This window comes from Lathamus discolor, chromosome Z (assembly GCF_037157495.1).
Source record: "Lathamus discolor isolate bLatDis1 chromosome Z, bLatDis1.hap1, whole genome shotgun sequence".
Lineage (NCBI taxonomy): Eukaryota > Metazoa > Chordata > Aves > Psittaciformes > Psittacidae > Lathamus > Lathamus discolor.
Genome location: NC_088909.1, coordinates 21,227,397 through 21,250,650, shown reverse-complemented (window position 1 = coordinate 21,250,650; position 23,254 = coordinate 21,227,397). Strand labels below are relative to the sequence as shown.

General features: G+C 44.8%; 1 protein-coding gene across 4 annotated transcripts in view; it reads right to left on the bottom strand.

Annotated features, from left to right (window-relative positions):
* Positions 1-23,175, bottom strand: part of PDPR (pyruvate dehydrogenase phosphatase regulatory subunit) — a 29,045-nt gene extending 5,870 nt beyond the window's left edge. For 2 of the 4 annotated variants that reach the window (XM_065662289.1, XM_065662292.1), the window contains exons 1-12: positions 23,126-23,163; positions 22,006-22,305; positions 18,907-19,040; positions 17,676-17,757; positions 17,421-17,584; positions 16,132-16,253; positions 15,180-15,297; positions 13,638-13,787; positions 10,747-10,939; positions 2,193-2,317; positions 456-611; positions 220-353 (exon numbers count right to left, since the gene is read on the bottom strand). In XM_065662289.1, the coding sequence (XP_065518361.1) occupies positions 220-353; positions 456-611; positions 2,193-2,317; positions 10,747-10,939; positions 13,638-13,787; positions 15,180-15,297; positions 16,132-16,253; positions 17,421-17,584; positions 17,676-17,757; positions 18,907-19,040; positions 22,006-22,232 (1,605 nt within the window). In that variant the 5' untranslated portion in view covers positions 22,233-22,305; positions 23,126-23,163. Of the gene's footprint in view, positions 1-219; positions 354-455; positions 612-2,192; positions 2,318-10,746; positions 10,940-13,637; positions 13,788-15,179; positions 15,298-16,131; positions 16,254-17,420; positions 17,585-17,675; positions 17,758-18,906; positions 19,041-22,005; positions 22,306-22,703; positions 22,829-23,125 lie in introns of those variants that run through there. The other 2 variants (XM_065662291.1, XM_065662290.1) reach the window with 2 other exon arrangements.
* Positions 23,176-23,254: the final 79 nt, after the last annotated feature.

Below are 23,254 nucleotides of genomic sequence, written 5' to 3'. Positions count from 1 at the left end.
CACAGGTTGCCCAGAGAAGCTGTGGCTGCCCCATCCCTGGCAGTGTTCAAGGCCAGCTTGGATGGGGCTTGAAGCAACCTGCTCTAGTGGAAGGTGACCCTGCCTGGGGGCTGGAACTGGATGAGCTTTAAGGTCCCTTCCAACCCAAACCATTCTATGACTCTGTGACTAAAGGCCACCTTTACCCAGCTTATGTTCTGTCACTTGCTAGGTACTTACACTTATTTCAAACTTGGTAAAAGATGACATGTCGATGACACAAACTGCTTCCTTACAGCACTTAACTTCAGAACCCACAATATCAAACCAGTCTGGTTTGTAAAAGGTCTTGCTCTGACCCAAATCCAGCAGATCTAATATAAAGAACAATCAAAGGGGCAATTAATCAACTGGATGAATTAAGATCTTACACAGACCAGTATGGATCCCCAAGGCAGAAAAAAATGTCATCTCACCATTACCAGGTGGCACAAAATATTTGACTCTCTCAAATCCATGTTTCTCCATCCACCTCGCTCCCTGAGCATCCAGACGGTCATACAACGGTGAGGTACGCAGCTGCCTGCCAGTCTGGAAGTCCCAGCGGGGAACTTTAAGATCACACATCAGGGCTGCAGCGGTCACAAAGATCCAGAATTAGGCAAAATTATTATCTTTATCTAAACTTTTTGTCCAGATTATCAATATTTACTAATATCTGAACCATTAATAAAATTCCCTCAAAACAGTTCTGACTTTCCCGTTTCTGAAAAGCAACAGATCTGTTTTGATCCATTTATAGCTATTCAAAATCAGAGTAGCAGTATTTGCACAGTCTCAGGAAAACATTGTCAAGATTACAGAACCTCTCTATTTTTCATGAAGCCGTATCAACTAGTATTAACTATGCATGATTCTTCCCTGTCAGTACGCTATATTGGACACTTATGCTGGGGTAGGCAGCACACAGCTACAGAGATCATCTAATTCACCTTCTTAAACATTAACAGTTCAGCCTCTTCTAATTATTGAAGATTTTCCAAACTGAAAAGGGTCCTGTGCCTTTTCAGCCAATGCAGAATATTCTTATTTAGAAAGCAAGTTACCCTAATAAATGGTTAGCAACCTCCCTAGTTAAGGGGATTAATAACTCAAGGATGCTTGAATACTTCTTTATAAATGTTAAGTTTCCAGGCAGGTTATAAACTGCTTAAAATTGAAGATAAGCCAAATATTTCTTACTGAATATTTCTATTGCTTTTGCCTCATGGCTAACAATTTAATTCTTTTACTAGCATTATGTGCTATTGGTACTCCTGAAACAGTGGGAAGTATAGATTAGAATGGGAATGTATCGCTGCAGAAACAGAACACAGTAGCTCTCTTGTAACAATTAGAGTGATTCTCTAGCTATCAGAATTGAGATTTCTATTGGAAAGCAACTGCAGAATAACGTCCAGAGTATAAAGTGGTATTTCTGGAAGGAAGGTCAAAGCATAAGGTTTTGATTTCCTACATGTAGCAAGGCTAAGAGTTTACCCAACTTTTCTGCTTCCACCTGAACACATTTTTAGTTTAGACTTAGTATTCAGATAATTGTTCCTTTTTCGCTGTTTGTGGAGCACTTCATTTGAACCTTGATAAGAAGCTGTCCACACTTTCCAGGACAGATAATCAAACAATAAGAGGAAACCAAGCACGGCTTTAGACAGGAATGACATCTCAAATCTGTTCTGCAAGGTATTTATCACAAACTGTGGCAGGAGAAAGCAGAATATGTTTACAAACACTTCCTGAATGATGCAAGATAACCTTATCACATACTCATAAGTTGGAAGCGATGGTATTTCTACACTGTAATGATGTGCAACTAATGACAATGTTTGAGACAGTGTAAAATTCCTAGTTAAGACCTTGGCATCATTTTATGAGGCTGGATCTTAACACAGACATGCAAAAATATACCCATAGCAGATGTAAGGGACAGAAATAGGAGACAGCACAGTACCAACAGCATTTCCTTAAGAAAAGTTAGTAAGAATGCCACTAACAAAAAAAAACCCAAACCACCACCCTTTCCTTTCTCCTAGGAAGAGGCTGTATTGCCACAAAGGAGGCCAGGAAGCAGGAAAATCATTCTCTGAGTGATGACAGCAGCGAAGAGGAAAATCTTGGATATGCTGGCCAGTACTGAATGCAAAGACCTCACTTACGCATTACTTCCATCACACGGTGACGGAGGAAAGTGCGACTGCTCTGAAGGGTACCAAAACGTTTCAAATCCAGAGGCCAAACATTTTCTGAGGGATACCCATTTACCATCCACTCTGCCAGGTACCTGACGGAAGAAGTAAAGAAAGACTGAGATCAGCCAATGTCTTCAGGGAATAAGTCTAGCTTTGAAGTCAGAAGTAAGGCAATCTGGACATGAAAATTCCTTGTGGTAGGGAGAGAGAAGACAACTAACATGGTATTCTAAATACTAGCATAATCTGGAAGTTTCCCTTTAGAAAACCCATTGACCAGATTTCCAAATTATTAATTTCTCATTAGGATGAAATATTTTCCTGGGTTCAGCAGTAGCAGTCATTTTTCTCCTTCTTAGTAGCTGGTGCAGTGCTGTGTTTTTGACTGCCAGCCTGAGAACAACGTTGATAACACCAATGTTTACTCTGACCAAGAACTTTCTGAGCCTCATGCTCTGTCAGGGAGGAGGGGAAGCTAGGAGGAAGCAGAGACAGGACACCTGACCCAAACCAACCAAAGAGGTATTCCATACGACAGCATGTCATGCCCAGTATATAAACTGGGGGCAGTTACCCAGAAGGGCTAGATCGCTGCTCGTGTCAGATTGGGTATCGGTCAGCGGGTGGTGAGCAGCTCTTCCCTTGTTATTTCCCTTATCATTATTATTCTTGGTGGTAGCAGTAGTGGTTTGTGTTATACCTTAGTTACTGGGCTGCTCTTATCTCAACCCGTGGGAATTACATTCTTTTGATTCTCCTCCCTATCCCTCCAGAAGCCAGGGGGAGGAAGAGAGTGAGTGAGCGGCTGCGCAGTTCTGGGTTGCCAGCTGGGCTTAAACCACGACAGTTCTTTGTGGTACCCAACGTGGGGCATGAAGAGTTGTGATAAAAACAGATCTGTCCAGAGTGAGTCTAATAGTATTTGTGATAAGCATTCATTGTTTTGGATTAATAGTCACTCATCACAATGCTGATTTATTGGCTCTCAAAATTGTTGCTCTTGATCTCGGAGTTTCAGCATGTCGTACCTTACTTACAGCCAGTATTTGCTGTGTTAGTGTTTATTGCCTCGGGGGCTTCAGCTAAGGTTCTTATTTCATTATACTTTATGGTAATGACTTGTAATACAATAGACTCATTGATCATGAAACTGATCTGGCTTGTGTTCCCAGTGTGGTCATCATCTCTGTACTTTGGGAGGTATATAATAGAAGTGTTTAGCAATTACACATCTTTTCTTTCCTCCTTCGGTGTTCAACCTATGAAGAAGACATTCCCTTATACCCCCAGCTCCCCCACCAGACTATTTACAGCATCACTTGAGTGTTCTGAAGGTTTTCAATGGCCTTTGGGTACCCTTGAGACCTGCCTGCTGATTGTGATGGGTATCACCATGTTGGCATGCATACGGAGTGTTTTATCCACGACCATTTTGTCTGATCTCGAAAGTTAAGCAGAGTTGGATTTGGGTCTTGTCTAGGCTTAGACAATGATATAGAAGGCTGAAGAGATTTTCCCTGAGGCTGGACAGTCATGAGTGGCAGGGTGTGTGGGATAGTATGGGCAAGTATCTAGGCCAGTGGGCCCCTCCAGTGCTTTGGAACTTCACCACTGGCCAAGTGCAAAATCCAGAAAAACTAATAAAACACTTAAATGAGATGTGTTGTCATCCTGGTCATACCAGAGAGGGACAAATCATGGCAATGTGCTGCGGCTTGGCCTATGCTTACAGAGCCCTGTTCAACACTATCCAGCACCTTCAAAGGGAAAAAGATATCTCTGGATCTGATGGCAACACAACAGACAATGCAGCTACTCCAATCCGAAGCACAGCAACTGCACCAACCCCAGCGACAAGTACAGCAGCTACTCAAACCCCAACAGCAACAGACAGCGCAGCTGCCAGTGCTAGTAGCAACCCCCAAGCACAGTGGCTGCACCAACCCTGACAACAGATCCTGCAGCCACTACAAACCAAAGGACCAATTTGTGCCAATATTGGTTGCCCCTGTACATAAGGGGAAAAGCAAACAAGAGGCACAAAAAACAACCTGTACAGCAAAGAAAGATGAAGAACCAACGCACTTACTACATGGGACAGCATCTGAACAAGAGTTATTGCATGGATCAGAGGAAGAGGTGACTTCTTGACCCCAGACCTCAACTGAGCTATGGAATATGAGAAAAGATTTTACCTGTCAACCAGGGGAGCACATCATCACCTGGTTGCCCCAATGCTGGGACAATGGGGCCAACTGTCATGAACTAGAAGGTAGGGAAGCCAAGCAGCTGGGATCATTTGCTAGGGAAGGGGGAATCGATAAAACAATTGTAAGAGAGACACAGTCCATCAGCCTTTGGAGATGGCTCTTGGCAGCTGTGAAAGAAAGGTTTCTGTACAAAGACGATGCTATGAGTCGTTCGGCCAACTGGACCATGACAGAGAAAGGCATCCGGTCTCTGAGGGAATCACACATTGTAGAGACAATCTACATAGGCTGGATGCTGGGAATGCATCTGTAGATCCACATGAAGTCAAATGTACATGACCCATGCGGCGGAAATTTACACAGAGTCCACCGTCATCATATGCCCACACACTGGCATCAATAACCTGGCATGATGTAGTACCACCAACAGTGGATGAAGTGATTCACCAACTCTGAGAGTTCGAAGACAGTCTCACCCCTTCCACCATTTCAGCTGTGGAAAAACTGTCTCAGGAGTTCAAACAACTGAGAGACAATCTGTCCGATCTATCCAGCACCTCACGTGTACTAACCCATGTCTTGGCTATCAACAAAAGGCGTCCTACTGCTTGAGAGAGAAGATATAGGAGGTACATGCCACAGGCCGCCCTATGATTTTACCTGTGGGATCACGGAGAAGACATGAGGAAGTGGAAAGGAAAACCTACCTCAGCTCTTGAGGAACGGGTGTGTGAATTGAGGAGGAGAACAAAGGTCAAGGATGATCATTCCATGAAAGCTGTGGCTTCAGTCTCTGGTGAGCAGGTTCCCAGATGGAGTGGAAGAGCTGATTTTACTCCAGCTCCTGTGATAAAGACGTAAGTGTTTTCTTTCTACAAGGTGAAAGTGACCAATATTGTGATCACTATTAGAGGGGCCCTGCCTCCAGCCAGGTGGATTCCTACTGGACTGTGTGGAGCAGATGGCCTCGCACATCAGTCCCACGGAAGTATAAGGCTCTAGTAGATACTGGTGCACAGTGTTCCCTGCCATCAAGCTATCGAGGGGTGGAACCCATTTATATTCCTGGAGTGACAGGAGGATCCCAAGAGTTGACTGTACTGGAGGCTGAAACCAACCTGACTGGGAAGAAGTGGCAAAAGCAAACCATTGTGACTGGTCCGGAGGCTCCATGCATCCTTGGCATAGTTTACCTCAGGACAGGGTACTTCAAAGACCCAGAAGGGTACCGATGGGCTTTTGGTATTGCTGCTTTGGAGACAGAGGAAACTGAGCAGCTGTTCACCTTGCCTGGTCTTTCAGATCTTTCTGTTGTGGGGTTGCTGAAGGTCAAAGAACAAGAAGCGTCAATCGCTAACACAACAGTGCATTGGTGGCAGCATTGCACCAAACGAGACTCCCCAATTCCCATCCATAGGCTGATCCGTAGACTGGAGAGCCAAGGAGTGATCAGTAGGACCCGCTCACCCTCTAAAAGCCCCATATGGCCAGTGCGAAAGTCTAACAGAGAGTGGAGACTAACAGTAGACTATCATGGCCTGAATGAAGTCACACCACCCTTGAGTGCTGTCATACCGGACATGCTAGAACTTCAGTATGAATTAGAGTCAAAGGCAGCTAAGTGGTATGCCACGATTGATATTGCCAATGCATTTTTCTCAATTCCTTTGGCAGCAGAGTGCAGGCCCCAATCCGCTTTTACTTGGAAAGGCATCCAGTACACTTGGAACCGACTGTCCCAGGGGTGGAAACACAGCCCTACCATCTGCCATGGACTGATCCAGACTGCACTGGAACAGGGTCAAGGCTGCAGAACACCTGCAATACATTGATGACATTATTGTGTGGGGCGATACAGTGGAAGAAGTCTTTGAGAAAGGGAGGAAAATAATCCAAATCCTGCTGAATGCCACTTTTGTCATAAAACAGAGTAAGGTCAAGGGACCTGCACAGGAGGTTCAATTTCTGGGAATAAAATGGCAAGATGGACGTCACCAGATCCCCACAGACGTGATCAACAAGGTAACAGCAATGTCTGCATCAATTAATATGAAAGAAACACAAGCTTTCTTGGGTGTTGTGGGGTTCTGGAGAATGCACATCCCAAATTACGGTTAGATTGTAAGCCCTCTCTATCATGTGACCTGGAAGAAAAAATATTTTAAATGGGGCCCTGAGCAACAACAAGCCTTTGAGCAAATTAAACACGAGATAGTTCATGCAGTAGCCCTTGGGCCAGTCCAGACTGGGCCAGATGTAAAAAATGTACTGTACATTGCAGCCAGGGAGAATGGTCCTACCTGGAGCCTCTGGCAGAAAGCTCCAGGGGAGACTTGAGGTCAACCCCTCGGCTTTTGGAGCTGAGGATACAGAGGATCTGAGGCCAGCTGTACCCCAACTGAAAAGGAGATACTGGCAGCCTATGAAGGGGTTCAAGCTCCTTCAGAAGTGACTGGCACTGAAGCACAGCTCCTTCCAGCACTCCAGTTGCCTGTGCTGGGCTGGATGTTCACAGGCAGGTTCACACATCATGCAACTGATGCTACATTGAATAAGTGGGCTGCACTAATTATACAACTGGCTCAAATAAGAAATCCCAGCTGTCAAGGAATTCTAGGAGTCATCATGGACAGGCCAGAGGGCAAAGATTTTGGAATGTCACCAGAGGAAGAGGTGATGCGTGCTGAAGCATATAAAAAACTGTCAGAAAGCAAAAAGCAGTATGTCGTGTTTACTGATGGGCCCTGCCGTACTGTGGGAAAGCATCGGAGATGGAAGGCAGCTGTACGACAAGTTGCAGAAACTGCTGGAGGAGAGGGCAAATCAAGTCAATTTGCCGAGGTGAAAGCCATCCAGCTGGCCCTGGACATTGCTGAATGAGAAAAGTGGCCAGTACTTTCTCTCTACACTGACTCATGGATGGTGGCAAATGCCCTGTGGGGGTGGTTGCAGCAATGGAAGCAGAGCAACTGGCAATGCAGAGGTAAATCCATCTGGGCTGCTGCATTGTGGCAAGATATTGCTGCCCGGATGCAGAACCTGGTGGTGAAGGTACGCCATGCAGACGCTCATGTACTCAAGAGTTGGGCCACTGAGGAACACCAGAACAACCAACAAGTGGATAAAGCTGCTAAGACTGAAGTGGCTCAGATGGACTTAGATTGGCAACATAAGGGTGAATAATTTTTGGTCCGGTGGGCCCATGACACTTCAGGCCATCAGGGCAGAGATGAAACATACAGATGGGCTTATGATCGAGGGGTGGACTTAACAATGGACACTATTGCCCAGGTTATTCATGAGTGTGAAACATGCTGCAATTAAACAAGCCAAATAGTTAAAGCCTCTTTGGTATGGAGGACGATGGCTGAAGTATAAATATGGGGAGTCCTGGCAGATTGATTATATCACACTCCCACCAATCCACCAAGGCAAGCGCCATGTGCTTACCATGGTGGAAGCAACCACTGGATGGCTGGAAACATACGCTGTGCCCCACGCCACTGCCCAGAATGCTATCCTGGGCCTTGAGAAACAGATTTTGTGGTGACACCACACCCCAGAAAGAATTGAGTCAGACAATAGGACTCATTTCCGAACAACCTTATAGACACTTGGGCCAAAGAGCACGGCGCTGAGTGGGTATATCACATCCCCTACCATGCACCAGCCTCTGGGAAAATCGAACAGTACAATGGGCTGTTACAAACTACACTGAGAGCAATGGGTGGTGGGACTTTCAAACATTGCTATACACACTTATCAAAGGCCACCTGGTTGGTCAACACCAGAGGATCTGCCAACAGGGCTGGCCCAGCCCTGTCAGAACTTTTACATACTGTAGAGGGGAATAAAGTTCCTGTGGTGCACATAAAGAATTTGCTGGGAAGACAGTCTGGGTTATTCGATCTTCAGGTAAAGACAAACCCACTCATGGGACTGCTTTTGCTCCTGGACCTGGATATACTTGGTGGGTAATGCGGAAAGATGGGGAACTCCAATGTGTCCCAAATGATTTTAGGGGAAAACAGCAAAGGAACTCAATTATATGTTATTGCCTGCTACGCAACACTTTTATAGCCCACCAACTAGATGTCTTCAGGTCACCAGCGACTGGCCCTGACTTCCCTCCGACCATCATCCCAACGAAGAATGAGCTTTGATGAAACCAGATGAGCTCAGCAGTGACCAGACGAGTTCCACAGTGTCATCAGCAGGCAACAATCCAACACTGCACAGCATCTTTCCACTCTGAAAGACTGTTACAAGAGATGGAGCCTGACATCATGGACCGGATGAACTCAGCAGCTTTATAGGGATTGGTCCATGGACTAAGGAATGATCTCTCTCTTTGTGTGTGGGTGGATGTGTGTATATATACATATATATATATATGAGAAGAGTAATGGTATATATTGAAAACTGTGGGATCTGAGCATGATGTAAATGGTACAGAATAAGGGCTGCATACTGTCCTGGATTCAGCAGTAGCAGTTATTTTTCTCCTTCTTAGTAGCTGGTGCAGTGCTGTTGTTTTTGACTTTCAGCCAGGGAACAGCACTGATAACACCAATGTTTTCAGTTGGTGCTCAGTAATGTTTACTCTGACCAAGAACTTTCTGAGCCTCATGCTCTGTCAGAGAGGAGGGGAAGCTAGGAGGAAGCAGAGACAGGACACCTGACCCAAACCAACCAAAGAGGTATTCCATACCACAGCACATCATGCCCAGCATATAAACTAGGGGGAGTCACACAGAAAGGCTAGATCACTGCTCGGATCGGGCTGGGTATCAGTTGGCGGGTGGTGAGCGGTTGTAGTCTCTTCCCTTTTTATTTCCCTTATCATTATTATTGGTGGTAGCAGTAGTGGTTTGTGTTATACCTTAGTTACTGGACTATTCTTATCTCAACCCGTGGGAGTTATATTCTTTCCATTCTCCTCCCCATCTGTCCAGGAGTGGGGGGAGGAAGAAGGGCAGGGAGTGAGTGAGCGAGCGGCTGCGTGGTTCTGGGTTACAGGCTGGGCTTAAACCAAACCAAATATATATGGCAGCAGTTACTGACACATTATAAATGAAATCACCTGGACATGTAGCCTAAGTGACCCTTGACATGTCCTCAGGCTACAAAAGGAGGTATCGAGTATGTTTAGGTTGGAGCTAGGAGGTCGACTGCTTTGTCATTTTTTAGTACCTGGTGTAGGCTCAGCCACAAACCACCAGTGACAGCACACGTTTTAGCACAAGCTGCCAGCCAAGTTATGTTTTGCTCCACTTCCAGAAGTGAAGGAGGAAGGCATGCTCCAGAGCTAAAGGACATACGCAGCTCAGACCAAAGCAGAGCAGAAGGATATGTTCACGGTCAGTAAACAAAAAAAAGGGGGTTTAGACTGATCATTAAAAGTTACATTAGCAAGTTTAGCTGCTTGTCTCAAGGCTGTAGCAACAAACAATGCTTCATGAATTATTCTGACTCTTAGAGAACCTCACTGCAAAGATTCTCTGTATTTCACATGACATAGAAAAAAAATCATGAGCTGCTTCCCTGGTGAGTTAAATTATTAGGCAACAGACAGAAACTACTGGAGACAAATGCAGATACTAAGACCTGACATGAAAAATAAGCAGCTTGTTCAGAAGGCTGTATGGCAGAAGGGATGCTGGGTCGCCAAAAACAAACGGCACTCAGAGGGAGGGATGATCATTCTGCAAGTAATTTTGCTGCTGGGATCACACTTCTTCACCTGTCAAACTGTCTACATGAACAAGGAACTATGTTTTACTGGGAAACTATTCCATTCTTAGCACACTGGCAGAGGACAGTCATTAATTAACAGTACTGGCAGCACTGGCATCCCATATGTAGTGCTTCGTCTGCACCAGACTCACTTTGCTTTCAGAGAAATTAACTGCTGTGTCAACTTGAATGATCTAAGGACTTCAATCAGATAATAAAGGGGATTATGGAGCACAGAAGGTATGGGAAAATACGCTTTGCTAAGCTTTTCTCTCTTCCTGGTAGGTAAAACCAGTTAATTCTAAGGAAGCTTACTTGATCCCCAGCAGGCTGCTGATCACCGAGATGCGATGTCTGAGGTGAGTCAAACAGAGATTTGGAATACACACAGGAGAACATAATCAGAACACGGCAACGGCTCCTCTCTTTCACTCAAGTTGGAAACAGAAGAGGCATCTTTGTTGGAGGGGAGGTAATCGATACTGACAAGAACATTCTACACAGAAGGATCATCGGAGCACTCTTTTCTTGGCTAAAACCATACTTTTAACAGTTAACAGCCATAAAATACTTACTTGCCTGCTCCCCCACCATATGAGATACCAGCTGAGTTCATGCCAGCCAGAACGAAGTAGCCCCGAACAGTGGGTGACTCTCCCATGATACAGCGCATATCTGGTGTGAAGGACTCTGGGCAGTTCACAAGCTGCATGATCTGCAGAGCCTCCAAATCTGGCATCCTGCGCAGAAGGGCACCCAGAAGTGGCTCTAGAGACAAACAAAAACAGACAAAAAGTCACAACCTTTGGTCTTGACACATCAGCTACTTCACCTTCAAACTGGACAGCACCACAGTTCCGAGTCAGTATCTGAACAGATGGAAACTGCTTCCATGTTTCAATACAGTCACAGGACAAACTATTAACCTGCTGGAATTAACTACTTGAAACAGATTCCTCAGCATACCATAAGAGCAGCCACACCAGTCCAGACCAAGGGGCCAGCGTTGTTCTCAACACTGCAAGAGTGCGTCCAGTTTTGCTAGGGAAAGCAATAGGAACACACATCAACTAGATATCTAGCAAGAAATAAGAACATGCAAATCTAGATGATGCTTGTCCCATGCACTCTGCCTCCACTTACTATCAGCTCAGAGGATTTCCTCAAAACCTGGTATCTTTTACATTTTTAGTAACTCCTAACTCGATCTCTCCTCAAAGTACTTGACCCATCTTCCCCAAAGTTATGAAAACACCCCCAGACACTGCCAAGGACCTCCACAGGTTTAGGATTTGTTGTATGAGAGATTTGTTGTGTGAGGAATCGCCAACTTTTGTTTTGAAATTCACGCTCAATTAACTTTTTTTGATGCCTCCCAGTTGGCATAAGAGACAATAAGCAGAAGATTCCCCTCCATCAAGTCCATCCCATTCAACATTTCTTAGACCTCCACCTATTTCCCTTCTGTCATCTCTTTTCCCCAGCACACTCAAGACATTCCTTGCTTGGAAACTCTTCCAAGCTTTGCTCAGCCTCTTGCAGCCTCTCACCAGGCATTCTCTGGTCACACAATGCCCTCTGGAGAAAGGCAGACTAGAACAACAACTGGTGTCTGGCAAACAAAGGACTGAGTGTTGTATAATTGTATTTTCTGCTCCTTTCTTAATAATTCCTAACTTGTCTTTTGCTTTAAGTGCTACTGAACTGATGTCTTCACAGAACTAATACAACCTCAAGGTCAGTTCAAAGCCCATCATCTTGTATGGTCCGCACACCAATGCCCTGGACTTGCGTCATTTCACATTTATCCTCATTGAATTTCCTTGCCACTTCATTGCCCAGTCACGCTGGAAAGGTCCTTTGGTAATTCTCCACAGTCTGACATTTGGGAGTGTTAATAAAGGGATAAGGTATCTGGTTTTGTTTTTCTTGTCACCACAACTTACCTTTGCATAGTGCTCAAGGTAAAAGCCCTCAAGATTCAGCACTAAGACTACTCCTCACTTTACATAAGCAGTAATAAGATTTCACATTATCTAAGAAATTACAAACAAAACCAATCTTTCTGGCCTGCGCTTTCTCTTCTCTCTTTCACGCATTAGAATTCCAGAGTGAGAGCTTTAGCTAGATATTTTTTCTTATTGATAAAAAGAGGGATTAGTTAGATTTATTCTTGTATCCAGTCCAACACCTAAGCAACTCTACAGGCTATTTTAAAATCAAATGGTGTTTTAATGAAAGAGATCAAAGCAGTAGCACAAGAGCTCAAGCCACAGCAACTGCAGCCCTAGAAAGCATCAAATACTAGCTGAGTAAGCTCTGACTCTGCTCAACTGTTCACTATGTTTCAATGATAAAAGGGTAATGCTAGAACAAAGCATGCAGTTGCTTCTGAAACTTGGGCAACCTGTGGGTGCCAGCAAGCAGTGCCTTTTCATTTCACCAGTACCTAGAAAACCAAAGATGAAGTAGCAGCAGGGCTCGAGCAACTCATTAGTGAAGCCAGTATCATCAAGAAGATCTGTAGTCCCACAAGATCTAAAACTCTTTAGCATATGCCAGCACAAAACTGGACCCACCTTGGACCCACCCCCTAGATGAATACAGTATCTCACAGAAATTAAAGTAAAATTAATCAGTTTAACCTGGGGAGTAGCTGGAAGAACATAATACCACTGCAGAAAGAAATCAGTGATAATCCACCCATGCCTAGAATCACATACAGAGGCATGTGCATTCACAAGGGAAAACCAAATCCCTGAAAAAAAGGCAAATTTGAAGATGAGAGGGCACATACAAAGTTACCAGGCATAAGAGAGGGAAAATACACAAACTCATAGGCCATGCTGTGTTTTTTCCTACAGAAAGAGCCCTCTGTGTGAAAGTACACACAAAATATAAGAACAGAATTAAATAAAATGGGAAGAGAAAGACAGAATGTAATAAACCACCACTGTCAATGGTGGGATGAAGTCTGGGAAGGAATAATACCAAGTTCTGTCCACAAAGCAACTGTTACTGATGGAAATGCACTTGGCAGCCAGGACTGAAGAGAGCTGCAGAAACAAAATACCACAGCTACGTGGCAGGTCAACAGTGTTGATGTCCAGCGTCACAAGAGGAGCACCATGTGGCCCTGACAGTCAAAAATCAAATTAAATGGAAGAGTGCTGGAAAGTTTATGTAGCACCTTGATGCACTATAGGAAATTAGTATGTGCTGAGGGTTAGTGGGTGTTTTTAAACACAAGACAGATATCAAGGTAGTCCTTAGTAAAGCAGTTCTGTGCAAATTACTGACAAATGAAGAGATGAATGCATCTGAGAAAACATTCATCTTTCCCACACCTTTCAGGTGATGGCAGACACACACTGGCTGGTCAACAACAGCCTGCATTGTTGCCAACTCTGCCTCCTGCTGAAGCCAGGTGCTTCACTGCTGTGGGAATCTTTGCTCCCTAACATACCGAAATGATCCCAGTCTTCTTGGAGGTTCTGAATCTCCAGCTGGTTCCGTCCTTCCGTGAAGAGAGGTTTGGGGTTTTTTTCAAAGCCTCCTGAGAGGATGCCACCTTGCCAGTTGCGTATGTAGATCCTGCCATCTGGGTCTACAACCGCTGCAGAGGAAGGAAAAGAGGGGGGAAAGGAATTGAGAGAAGGGATATCTGTCTCGGGCTGTTGTTCCATGCCACAAGACCCATCTGGTAGCTGGGCCAGGCTACCTCCTGACATGAGAAGGGACAACCTCAGCCCCCCAGGCCCACAATGTCACACCATTCTGGTTCTCACATGACACCTTGGTGGGCCAGTATAGATTACCAAAACAGCATTAACTCCCACCACAACCATGCATTCTAACTTTTGGGCAGCAGAGTAAACTGAACTGAACCTGAAAAGCACCCAAGCTAGCAGAACAGTGTTACCATGAGTGGGAGGACACAAGAGGGAGTCAGATCCCTTGTGGCACTGATAAGCTATGATATACTGGCTTAGTTACACTGGTACTGCACCCAAGACCAGACCTTCCACCAAGATATGTCCTGCCCTACCCCTCTTCCAGTTAATTTTAATAGGGCTGCATCACTCATCCAGTTTATTGCAGGTCACCAGCACAAAGTAAGTGGGCAGCACTGGGGTGAGGACACAGAGTCAAGTCTGGATTGCTTCCTCCAGTGGTAGTCAACTTGAAGCATTTATGATATACCAGCTGACATGTTCCATAGCAATTTTTTCCCTGTACAGAAAAGTTGTGTGTGTGTGTGTGTGTATATCTATATATATATACACACTATATATATATATGTGTGTGTGTGTATGTAAGTATGTATGTGCTAGTAAGTTGGTTTTTTTTATTACTCAGTGAAGTAAAAGTGAAGCACTTGGGGACTCTGGTTAGAAAGGTGAATTCTCTGGAGAATATATACATTAACCACTAGAAGCAGAAACTCTTGCTAACAACTGAGAGTAAATAAGCAAAGCTTTCTACTTCCCAACCACAGTTTTTAAACACAGGGGCTCTTCTTTAAGAGACTGAAAAGACAGAACATGGGGGAGGAGCAACGACCTCAAGTGTCTGGTTGCCCCTACAGTTCATAGACATGTAAATGCCATTGTAAAGCCTTAGTTTCAGGTGAAGGAAAGGAATAGATGGGCCCTTTGGGGACAGCAGCCTGCAAGGAAAACACAGTGCCAAGGCTAGCACCCTCCCCAGCCCACAAATGCAACAATCCAAGTCTCAGACACACCTGAGCCATGACCACTCTCCTGCTAAGTTGACAAACTGAAAAATCAATTTCTGTGGCAAAAGCTTTCCTAAGAATAAGGGAAGAGATTCCTTCTACCACTGAAAGAGGATAGCTAGAGCAATTCAGCTAGAATGCACTTCACAATCCCAGATGAGCTGAGAACCGATAGCCATTAGTTGGCCTTTTTGTCATAAACTACATGTCCCCTTGGAAAGGCAGGTATAATTCATGGAGAAAAGTGAGGTACTGCTGAAGAAGCCTTACTTGGTAAGTTGCTTGCGAGAGGCTCATTCAAAGGATGTGTCAGGATGTAGAAGTGTTCGCAAGCATGGAGTGGGATATTGACTGATTCCTCTGCAGCGTGGCCCAACTCATAGGCCCACTGAAATAAAAACAAGTGCAGGTTAGAATACAAAAGAAGAAAGCTAACTCCAACAAAAAAGGCAGGACAAAAGCACAGGTCATCTCTGTGAGTTTGCTTTCATATAAGACTATGTAAGATTTGGTTCAGTCCTCTAAACCATAAACAGATATAGATTTTTTTTCTCTTAGGATCTGAATTATTTAGGATAAAGGTTGTTTTTCTATTCCTCACACAAGATCTAGAAAAGTGGGGCCCTGATTCAAGACTAAGTAGTATCAACTTACAATACAAAAGCAAAACAAGATCCGTACACCAAAGCCAATGCTAAGGTCAGCCTCTAGAAGCAGAATAACCAGGATTTAGGTACTTGTACTGCTAAGAACCCCATACCATCAAGACAGCCAGCTGCCAGTTGAGAAACAGCAATTGTCAGATGTAATTTCACAGTGGAAAAGACAGGATACTAAGGAAAAAGAAAACAAAAGGAATTTTGGGGGCACGAGGGAGAGAGAAGGGTAGAGGTTTAATTCTCTCACTATAGCCACAGCAAAATTCTTCCCAGAAGAAGGGCACACTGCCCAGGAGAGAGACCACTGGCAGAGTTGTACCAACAAGTTGCAGGGTGCTCCTTAGCAAGTTAACATCCAGCCTTTGGTAACAAGCAGAGAGCAAGCACTGCCCTCCTCCTTCATACCCCTGCTGGTCTGAGAAGCTGAACAACATGACTGTGATCTACTCCAGTAAACCAAGCCAAACACGAAACATAAAAAGGGGAAAACAAACACAAACAAAAAACCAACTGAGGGAAGTGCATGCGTCCTTAAGCAAACACAAAGATTTCAGTAATTCAACCTGGCCAGCACAGTTGACAAAGTATTGGCATTTGATCTGTCCTCTGTCGGTCTCGATGGCAGTCACACGACCCTTCTGGACTGTGACATGACTGACGCTCGTCCTTTCATGGATCTGGACACCTGAAGTGAACATCAGAAGGTCAGTAAACTACAAGCCTTCTTTATGTGTGTCCAGCTGCTAATATGAAACTCTTAAACACAATCTAAATGCTTATTTTCTCTTTAGGGCATAATTTTTATTCTTGACTTAGTAATTCTTAAGTGAAACCCTGTTATTGGTAAAATAGCAGGCATCCAAATTATACATAATTTAAAGGCTGAGATGATGAACAGTTACAGTGCTTTTTCCCCTGTGATAAACACACCCTAGTATCCACAAAATGGAAAAAAAAAAAAAAAGAGTCTCAGCTATGGATTTATTTCCATTACAATTCCTTTATGCAACAAAGTCTGTAGTTTCAGATGGCAAGACTCATTATTTTAAAGGAAATCAGTTATTTTGGGAAAATAAAAATAGAAATCAATTAACTACACAAAAAAAGCTCGACTAAAAGAAACTGAGAGAGTTATCTTCCCAAGTAGCTTCTTCCAAACTGATGGACTTTCATCCTTAACGATGTTTATGGCTGTTATCGTATCTAACCTTTCTCCCATTTTCAGGCTACTCCAAATTTGACAAAATACTGGGCAAGCAGCATTTATAACTACACTTCCAAAGCCATTTCTAAAGCCTATGTACCCAGTGAAATATTCCACATGGACTTAGGCACAACCTTTTATTTGTAGATAATTATAGAATCATAGAATCAATTAGGTTGGAAAAGACCTTTAAGATCATCAAGCCCAACCATTCCCCCAGCACTGCCAAGGCCACCACTAAGCCATATCACTGAGGGCTTGTCTGTATAGTTTGTGAACACTCTTCTGATCTGCAATTTTGAGTCACGTCCTACAAAAGACCTGACTTTTATTTTTATCATAAAAGAGTGTGTGCTTATTTAGAGAAATATACAACCACTAAGGACAACAAGCTGGTGCTTGATTTATCATACCAGGTCTGTAAAGATTCAGTATGTTAAAAAAAAAAAAAAAAGAAAAAGAAAGAAAAATCAGCTTTTTTTCTGAGGAAAAATACGATTTCAAAGTATCTGAACCTGACAGAAATAACAAAGTTTTGGTCTTCAGTGTTCAGTCAGAATACCAAGAGATGCAAAACATAATTTTCTTTTATGAAAAGAAGGTAACTATCATGAAGGAGAGTACTCTATAGATAAAAAAAACTCATACCATTCCGTGAGGCAGCCGTTGCCAGAGCCAGACTCACGTTGGCAGATGACACAAGAGCATCTTCTGGCACATACATGGCCCCCACAAGGTCATGGATGTTGATCAGTGGGTGGAGTTGTGCCACCTTCTTTGGGGTTATAATTTCACAAGGTATCCCCATGACACTGTGCCGGGACATAAGAAAAATGCTGTCATTAGTCTTCCAAGAGAGCTGGTGCAAGTTTGAGATCAGTTATACTTCCTGCTTATACGTACTTCAGTGATGAAGCGATGCGTTTCAGAGAGATTAGTCGATCCTGAGTCTGAGCCAGTGAAATGGAGCCTGTCTTCACGTACCCTATAACAACGACCAAAGTCAAGTCGGATCTGGACAGGATCTTGAATTCCTTTTCATCCCAGTCCCACTGCTTTAATCTAATGGCAGAGCCATTTCTGCCACTACTCAGAAGCCTGGAAATTCCAGATCCTCAAATAATTTTAAACACTGTACAGCTAATAATTAAAAAGCTGCATTAATCAACCTCTAAAATAAAAAAAGAAAAAAATCCAATTTAATCCTGATTTGTGGTATCATTCTATTACATTTACTTATGTTTTTAAAAATACCCTAAACTTCACACATGGTACCTATTAAAAGACAGAGACGTTACCGGCAAAAATGTGATGAAGTAACTACTCAGAAGAATAAACCCTTGACAACTGAACACTGACACTCTGTGATCCCACCACCAGCAAAAGAATCATAGGATGGTTTGGGTTGGAAGGGACCTTAAAGCTCATCCAGTTCCAACTGCCTGCGAGGGGCAGGGACACCTTCCACCAGACCAGGCTGCTCCAAGCTGTGTCCAACCTGGCCAGGGATGGGACAGCCACAGCTTCTCTGGGCAACCTGACAGATTAATACTAAACTTAATTAGAGGCACAGTTATTATTAACCTTTGTCAAGTCTGACATATATCAGAAGTCACTGTCAACAGAAAATGTTCAGTGACCAAGCTCTTCCTATCAGATACATGTCTGAACATTTTGGAGGGAAAGGGAAAATTTCCTTATTCTCTTATTCTTCTTCCACACACCTGCTTTCTCCTTATTCTTAGAGTGAGAGGGGAGCAAGACACCCTGCTTTAGCACTTCCGTTAACCACCTGCTGTTTTTGAGAAGTGAACTGGTACAGAAAATGGACCATTTGCTCCTGTCACTGCAATATACTTTTCAGCATCCTTGTGAAAATTCACCTACACTTGCCAAGTTACAGGCAACAGAAGAACTGACAGTGTTTGCAGGATGTCTGCCTTCCACCTGTCCAACAACCTTCTTCCCACTCTTCTGCTTAATGACATCCTTTCACATCTGATTCAGTCCAAATCCATCTGTTGTGAACAGGAACCAACAAACCTTTAAGACCCTTTAGAACTACATTTGTATTTCAGCATCAATACCTTGATTCTGTTTCCCAAAGATCACCCAAGAACTGCACTTTCAGTACCTGTTTGTACTCCTGTCTCTTGTTCCAGCTGCTGGTAGAGCTTGTTTGAATAGTCTGCCATCTTCAACTCGATCGATGCTTGTCTGGCTGTGCTCACAACACCAGCACAGAAGCGAGTGGTACCAGCAGCTAACCTGCGGGAGAAGTTGCATAGAAGGCCTCAGCTAGCTGGCAGGCAGAGAGCTGAGACCCCCTCCACCCTGCTGCTCCAGCAGCCCTGCTGACAGTACAAAACAGAGAGCAAGCTTGCCCCCAAACACATCAGACCAAAGGCTGTAAGTTGGATGATGGAGGGATAACACAGCCTCTAGGATTCCTTTAGTTCACTTTTGAACATGCACTGTTTTCCAAAACCATTTCTCTTTAACTAGTCCTAAACTCTGAAAGTTTTCAAAGAATCACAGATTCCTAGACTAGTCTATCACCCATGTGGGGATCTACACAGTTTCTCTCCATGTCTCAACCCTCCCAGTGGTTGGGAGGAGTCACTGGGAAGCGTTGCCAACTATTTTAAACACTGTCCAGATGGGAAAATCAAAGTGAATTTCCAGGAGTGTTTTGAAGTTGAGCGAAGACTGAGGCCTGCAAATCCCGGACTGGTTTGGGTTGGAAGGGATCTTAAAACTCATCCAGTTCCAAGCCCATGCCATGGGCAGGGCCACCTTCCACTAGACCAGGTTGCTCCAAGCCCCATCCAAGCTGGCCTTGAACACTGCCAGGGATGGGGCAGCCACAGCTTCTCTGGGCAGCCTGTTCCGTACATTTCATGTCTTTGTTTCTCCTGGGGTCAGCAGTCTGCTCACACACCATGCTATCAGTTTACTCCTGTGGACTCTCCCTCCAGTCCTAAACAATGTCACTTTAAATTTAAAAGAAACTTTTAAAGCATTGATGATGAGTAATGATGATAAAGTAAGATGAGTCAGTGACCAGATCCCTGCAGCAGTGCAATATGCACATATGCAGCAGCAATAGTGGCAGCATGTTGTTGCTACGAGTCCTGTGAGTCCTAACTGGTGACTGCTGGGCTGCATCAAGCAATTATTATATTATTAAATACTACCTTATGCTGAAGTCAACTTGCCTACCTGATTCTTCGTTTCTCCAAAGCAGGACTCCCCTCAAATAAAAATTAACTTGGATTTGTGTCTTCCGTCTTTGCCGTTTACAGTAAGAACAAGTCCCTCTTACTGTGTAGTAACTTCCAGACAGGTACACCTATTTCTTACCCCTTTTTAAACTGTCCCTTAAACTACTGTCCATCCACCTATTGGTGAAGGACCACTGTAAAGATATAAACCTATTAAAAACTCCCTGCAGCAGAAGCAGGGGAAAACAAACAGCATCTCCCTTGCAACCTGCTTCCACAATACTTCCAAGTCATCTTTCCTGCTGCTAAAGCAATCCTGCTGTTTTCCAGTTGCCTACAAAAGCCTTTGACAAGACTGCTTTTAGCCTATGGTGTCTATACTTTCTCAGCAATTCCAATAAAGAAACAGCTGAGTAAGGTGCATCCCTACTTGGTGACAACCAAAACAGGTGAAGCACGATTTCACCAAGCTGTGCTTCACAAGATGCTCCTGCTAATGCAATACTGTTCTTTTTCCTTGAGCAGGCACATAAACTATGCTCATGTAGCGTCTAACTCCATGAAGATCTCTCATGGGGTATTCAGACCCCACTACAAGCCAGTCAGGATTACATTCCATTACAAATGAAGCCTAGCACCTTATTTCACTCCAAAGGACACCACTCTCAAGGTCTCACATCAGACTACCCAATTTCTTCTTTTTGCAACTACAAAGAATTTGATAGTACCTGCTTCCCAGCCACCAAAGTCAAGGAGTCACAGTTAATTATTCCTGAAGACAGAACCAGATGGGAAGCTGTACATTAGACAGTAAATATTTGCAGCCCAGCAGCTATTTAGGGTGTTAGGATCTGCTGCAATAAACACCCTTTCAAGTCTTAGCACTATCTCATACCCAATGTCCCAAAATTTCTTAATGAAAACAACAAAAATTTACCGCTGAAACAGAAATCTAAACAAGAGGTAAGAGCTGTGCAGTCAGCTTTAAACAGGATCTCCACACTCTGCCATAGACTGCAGATCCAACTCACCCAGGAGAGCACAATGACTCTTACTCGGCCAAGATGTAACTGCCTTGGCTGTTTTACAGACAGGCACCAAGTCCTGCAACAGACAAACTAGATAACCTGTGCCTTTAGCCACACACAGCATGGTGTTCTAGTGATGTCTGCTTATAACCTCCACATCCCCCACAATTTCTTGTGAGCTTTGCTAGTAGCCTAAAACTTCATATGTGTACTGCATCCTGTTTCTAGAGATGGTCAACAGGGGCTGGGTGATTTACACAGAGTTTTAGTTCTCCTAAAATGGTCCATCTTTGCCAGCTGCAGTGTGTTTTACATTACCTGCAAATGTGCCAGAGCAGATGGGTATCTCCCAAAGGAACAGTCCATGGAAAACATATGCCAGGGCAGAGTTCTCCCGATAGGAATCACATCCCATGGACGACCTGTGCTGGAGGCTAACATGATCATACCCCACCCGTCACCCACACACTTCTTAGGCTGGAGAGAAGACCCTGGAGTGCAGGAGTGAAGCTGAGCATGGGATACGAAAAGTGGCATTTTAATCTTTGTTTTGTTTCTCACAACCTGAATCTATTTTAACGGGCATGAAATAAAGTTTACTATTTAATTACTTTAAGCTGATTCTCCCTACGGCAAGTCTGCTCTGCCCACAGCAGAAGGGTAAGATATTTCTATGTCTTTATCTTGATCCATGAGCTTTCTCAGCCTGCTTTCTCCCCCATCTTGCTAGGAGGGAAAGTGGCTGTGTGGGAATCGCACCCTTCACAAAAGCTAACCCAGTGCAATTGCACAGGGGATGCACTTCACCTTGCAAGTCTGCCTTGTGCTTTGGAACAAGCAGTAAAGTGTGGTTACCAACATTCAATGTAATTTTATTCCTCAGGTCCAAGTCCAGATGAAGAGGTAAAAGTAACACATTGCAGCAGATGCTGCTATGCACGGAAGTCCTGTTTCTTGAGTTTTGTTACCAGAAATCCTTACCTGCCCTGCTCAAGTAAGACTATGTCCTTCCAACCCATCTTGGAAAGGTGATACGCCACGGAGGTGCCCATGATTCCACCACCACAGATGACAACCTGTGCCTGTGCTGGCAAGGCAACTGGGTGAGGTTCTGCTGTACTTGAGGTGCTTTGCCAGGCACAGGTCATTCTTCTCCATTTTGGGTTAGCCGCCCGCCAATGGATATCTGACAGCAACCGGAGAAACATCCTGGCAGCTGTTTGCCAGTTTTCTTGAAGCACCACCTAGATGTGTCCAGACATTAGCTCAGAACCACTCCTTCTAGGAGAAAACAGATGAGAATCACATTACCACTTCTCTTATTATATACAAGTCTGGCAGTAGAAAACATCATGTGGCGCACCCAATAGAACACGGGAAAGCTGGTGAGTAAACAAACGGAACAGCAACTAATCAGTCCTGCAACAACAGCATTGCTATTAAGGTTTCAACTTAGATTGTATAATGGGTACAGAGTATTATACCTTTGTTTCTGACATCTGCATATCTCAACAATGAGCAAAGAACCAGACGAAAACTGGAAAATAACACTGGGGACGCTGTCACCCCAACAACAGGTAGAGCAGTGCAAGCCGGCAGGCACAGAACATGCTCTGAACCCTTTTATAAGGGTAACAGGGAGCGAGCAAGCTTTGTTACCGACGTTGTCAGGCCTTTACCTGAGGCAGGACACAGAGTGCGGTCACAGTAAGCACAGCGGTGAGCAGCAGAGGCTCTCTCCGGCACCCTGAGCTCTCCCCCTCCACCTCCCAGGGCCGCTGACTGCGGTACCACCACCAAGCTCTCAGCCCATGTCCCTGACACCGTGATGCAGGGTGGTGCCTTCTCACGAACCCGAGGACGGCACAGCCAGAGGGGCCGCCGCGCTGCCCGCCCTGACCCTCACGGCAACGGTCCCCAGGACGGGAAGGGGGGGCTCGGCCTGCTCTCCTGCGCCGCATTCCCGGCCCCGGCGAGCGGGGCAGGCGGGAGGGGGGGGGGAGGAGGAGGAGGAGGAGGAGGAGGAGGAGGGGGAGGGGGGGGGGGGGGGGAGGAGGAGGAGGAGTGGGGCCGGGAGAACGCCGAGGCCGCGCCGGCTCACCTGAAGCAGTGGTGGGTGGGAAGACGCACTGACCTTCCGCGCTTTACGGCCGCCAGCCGCGGCGCGACAACCCGCCCCTGCGCGCCCCGTAACCCGCCCCGGGGAGGGGGGCGGAGCCCGAGGAGGGAA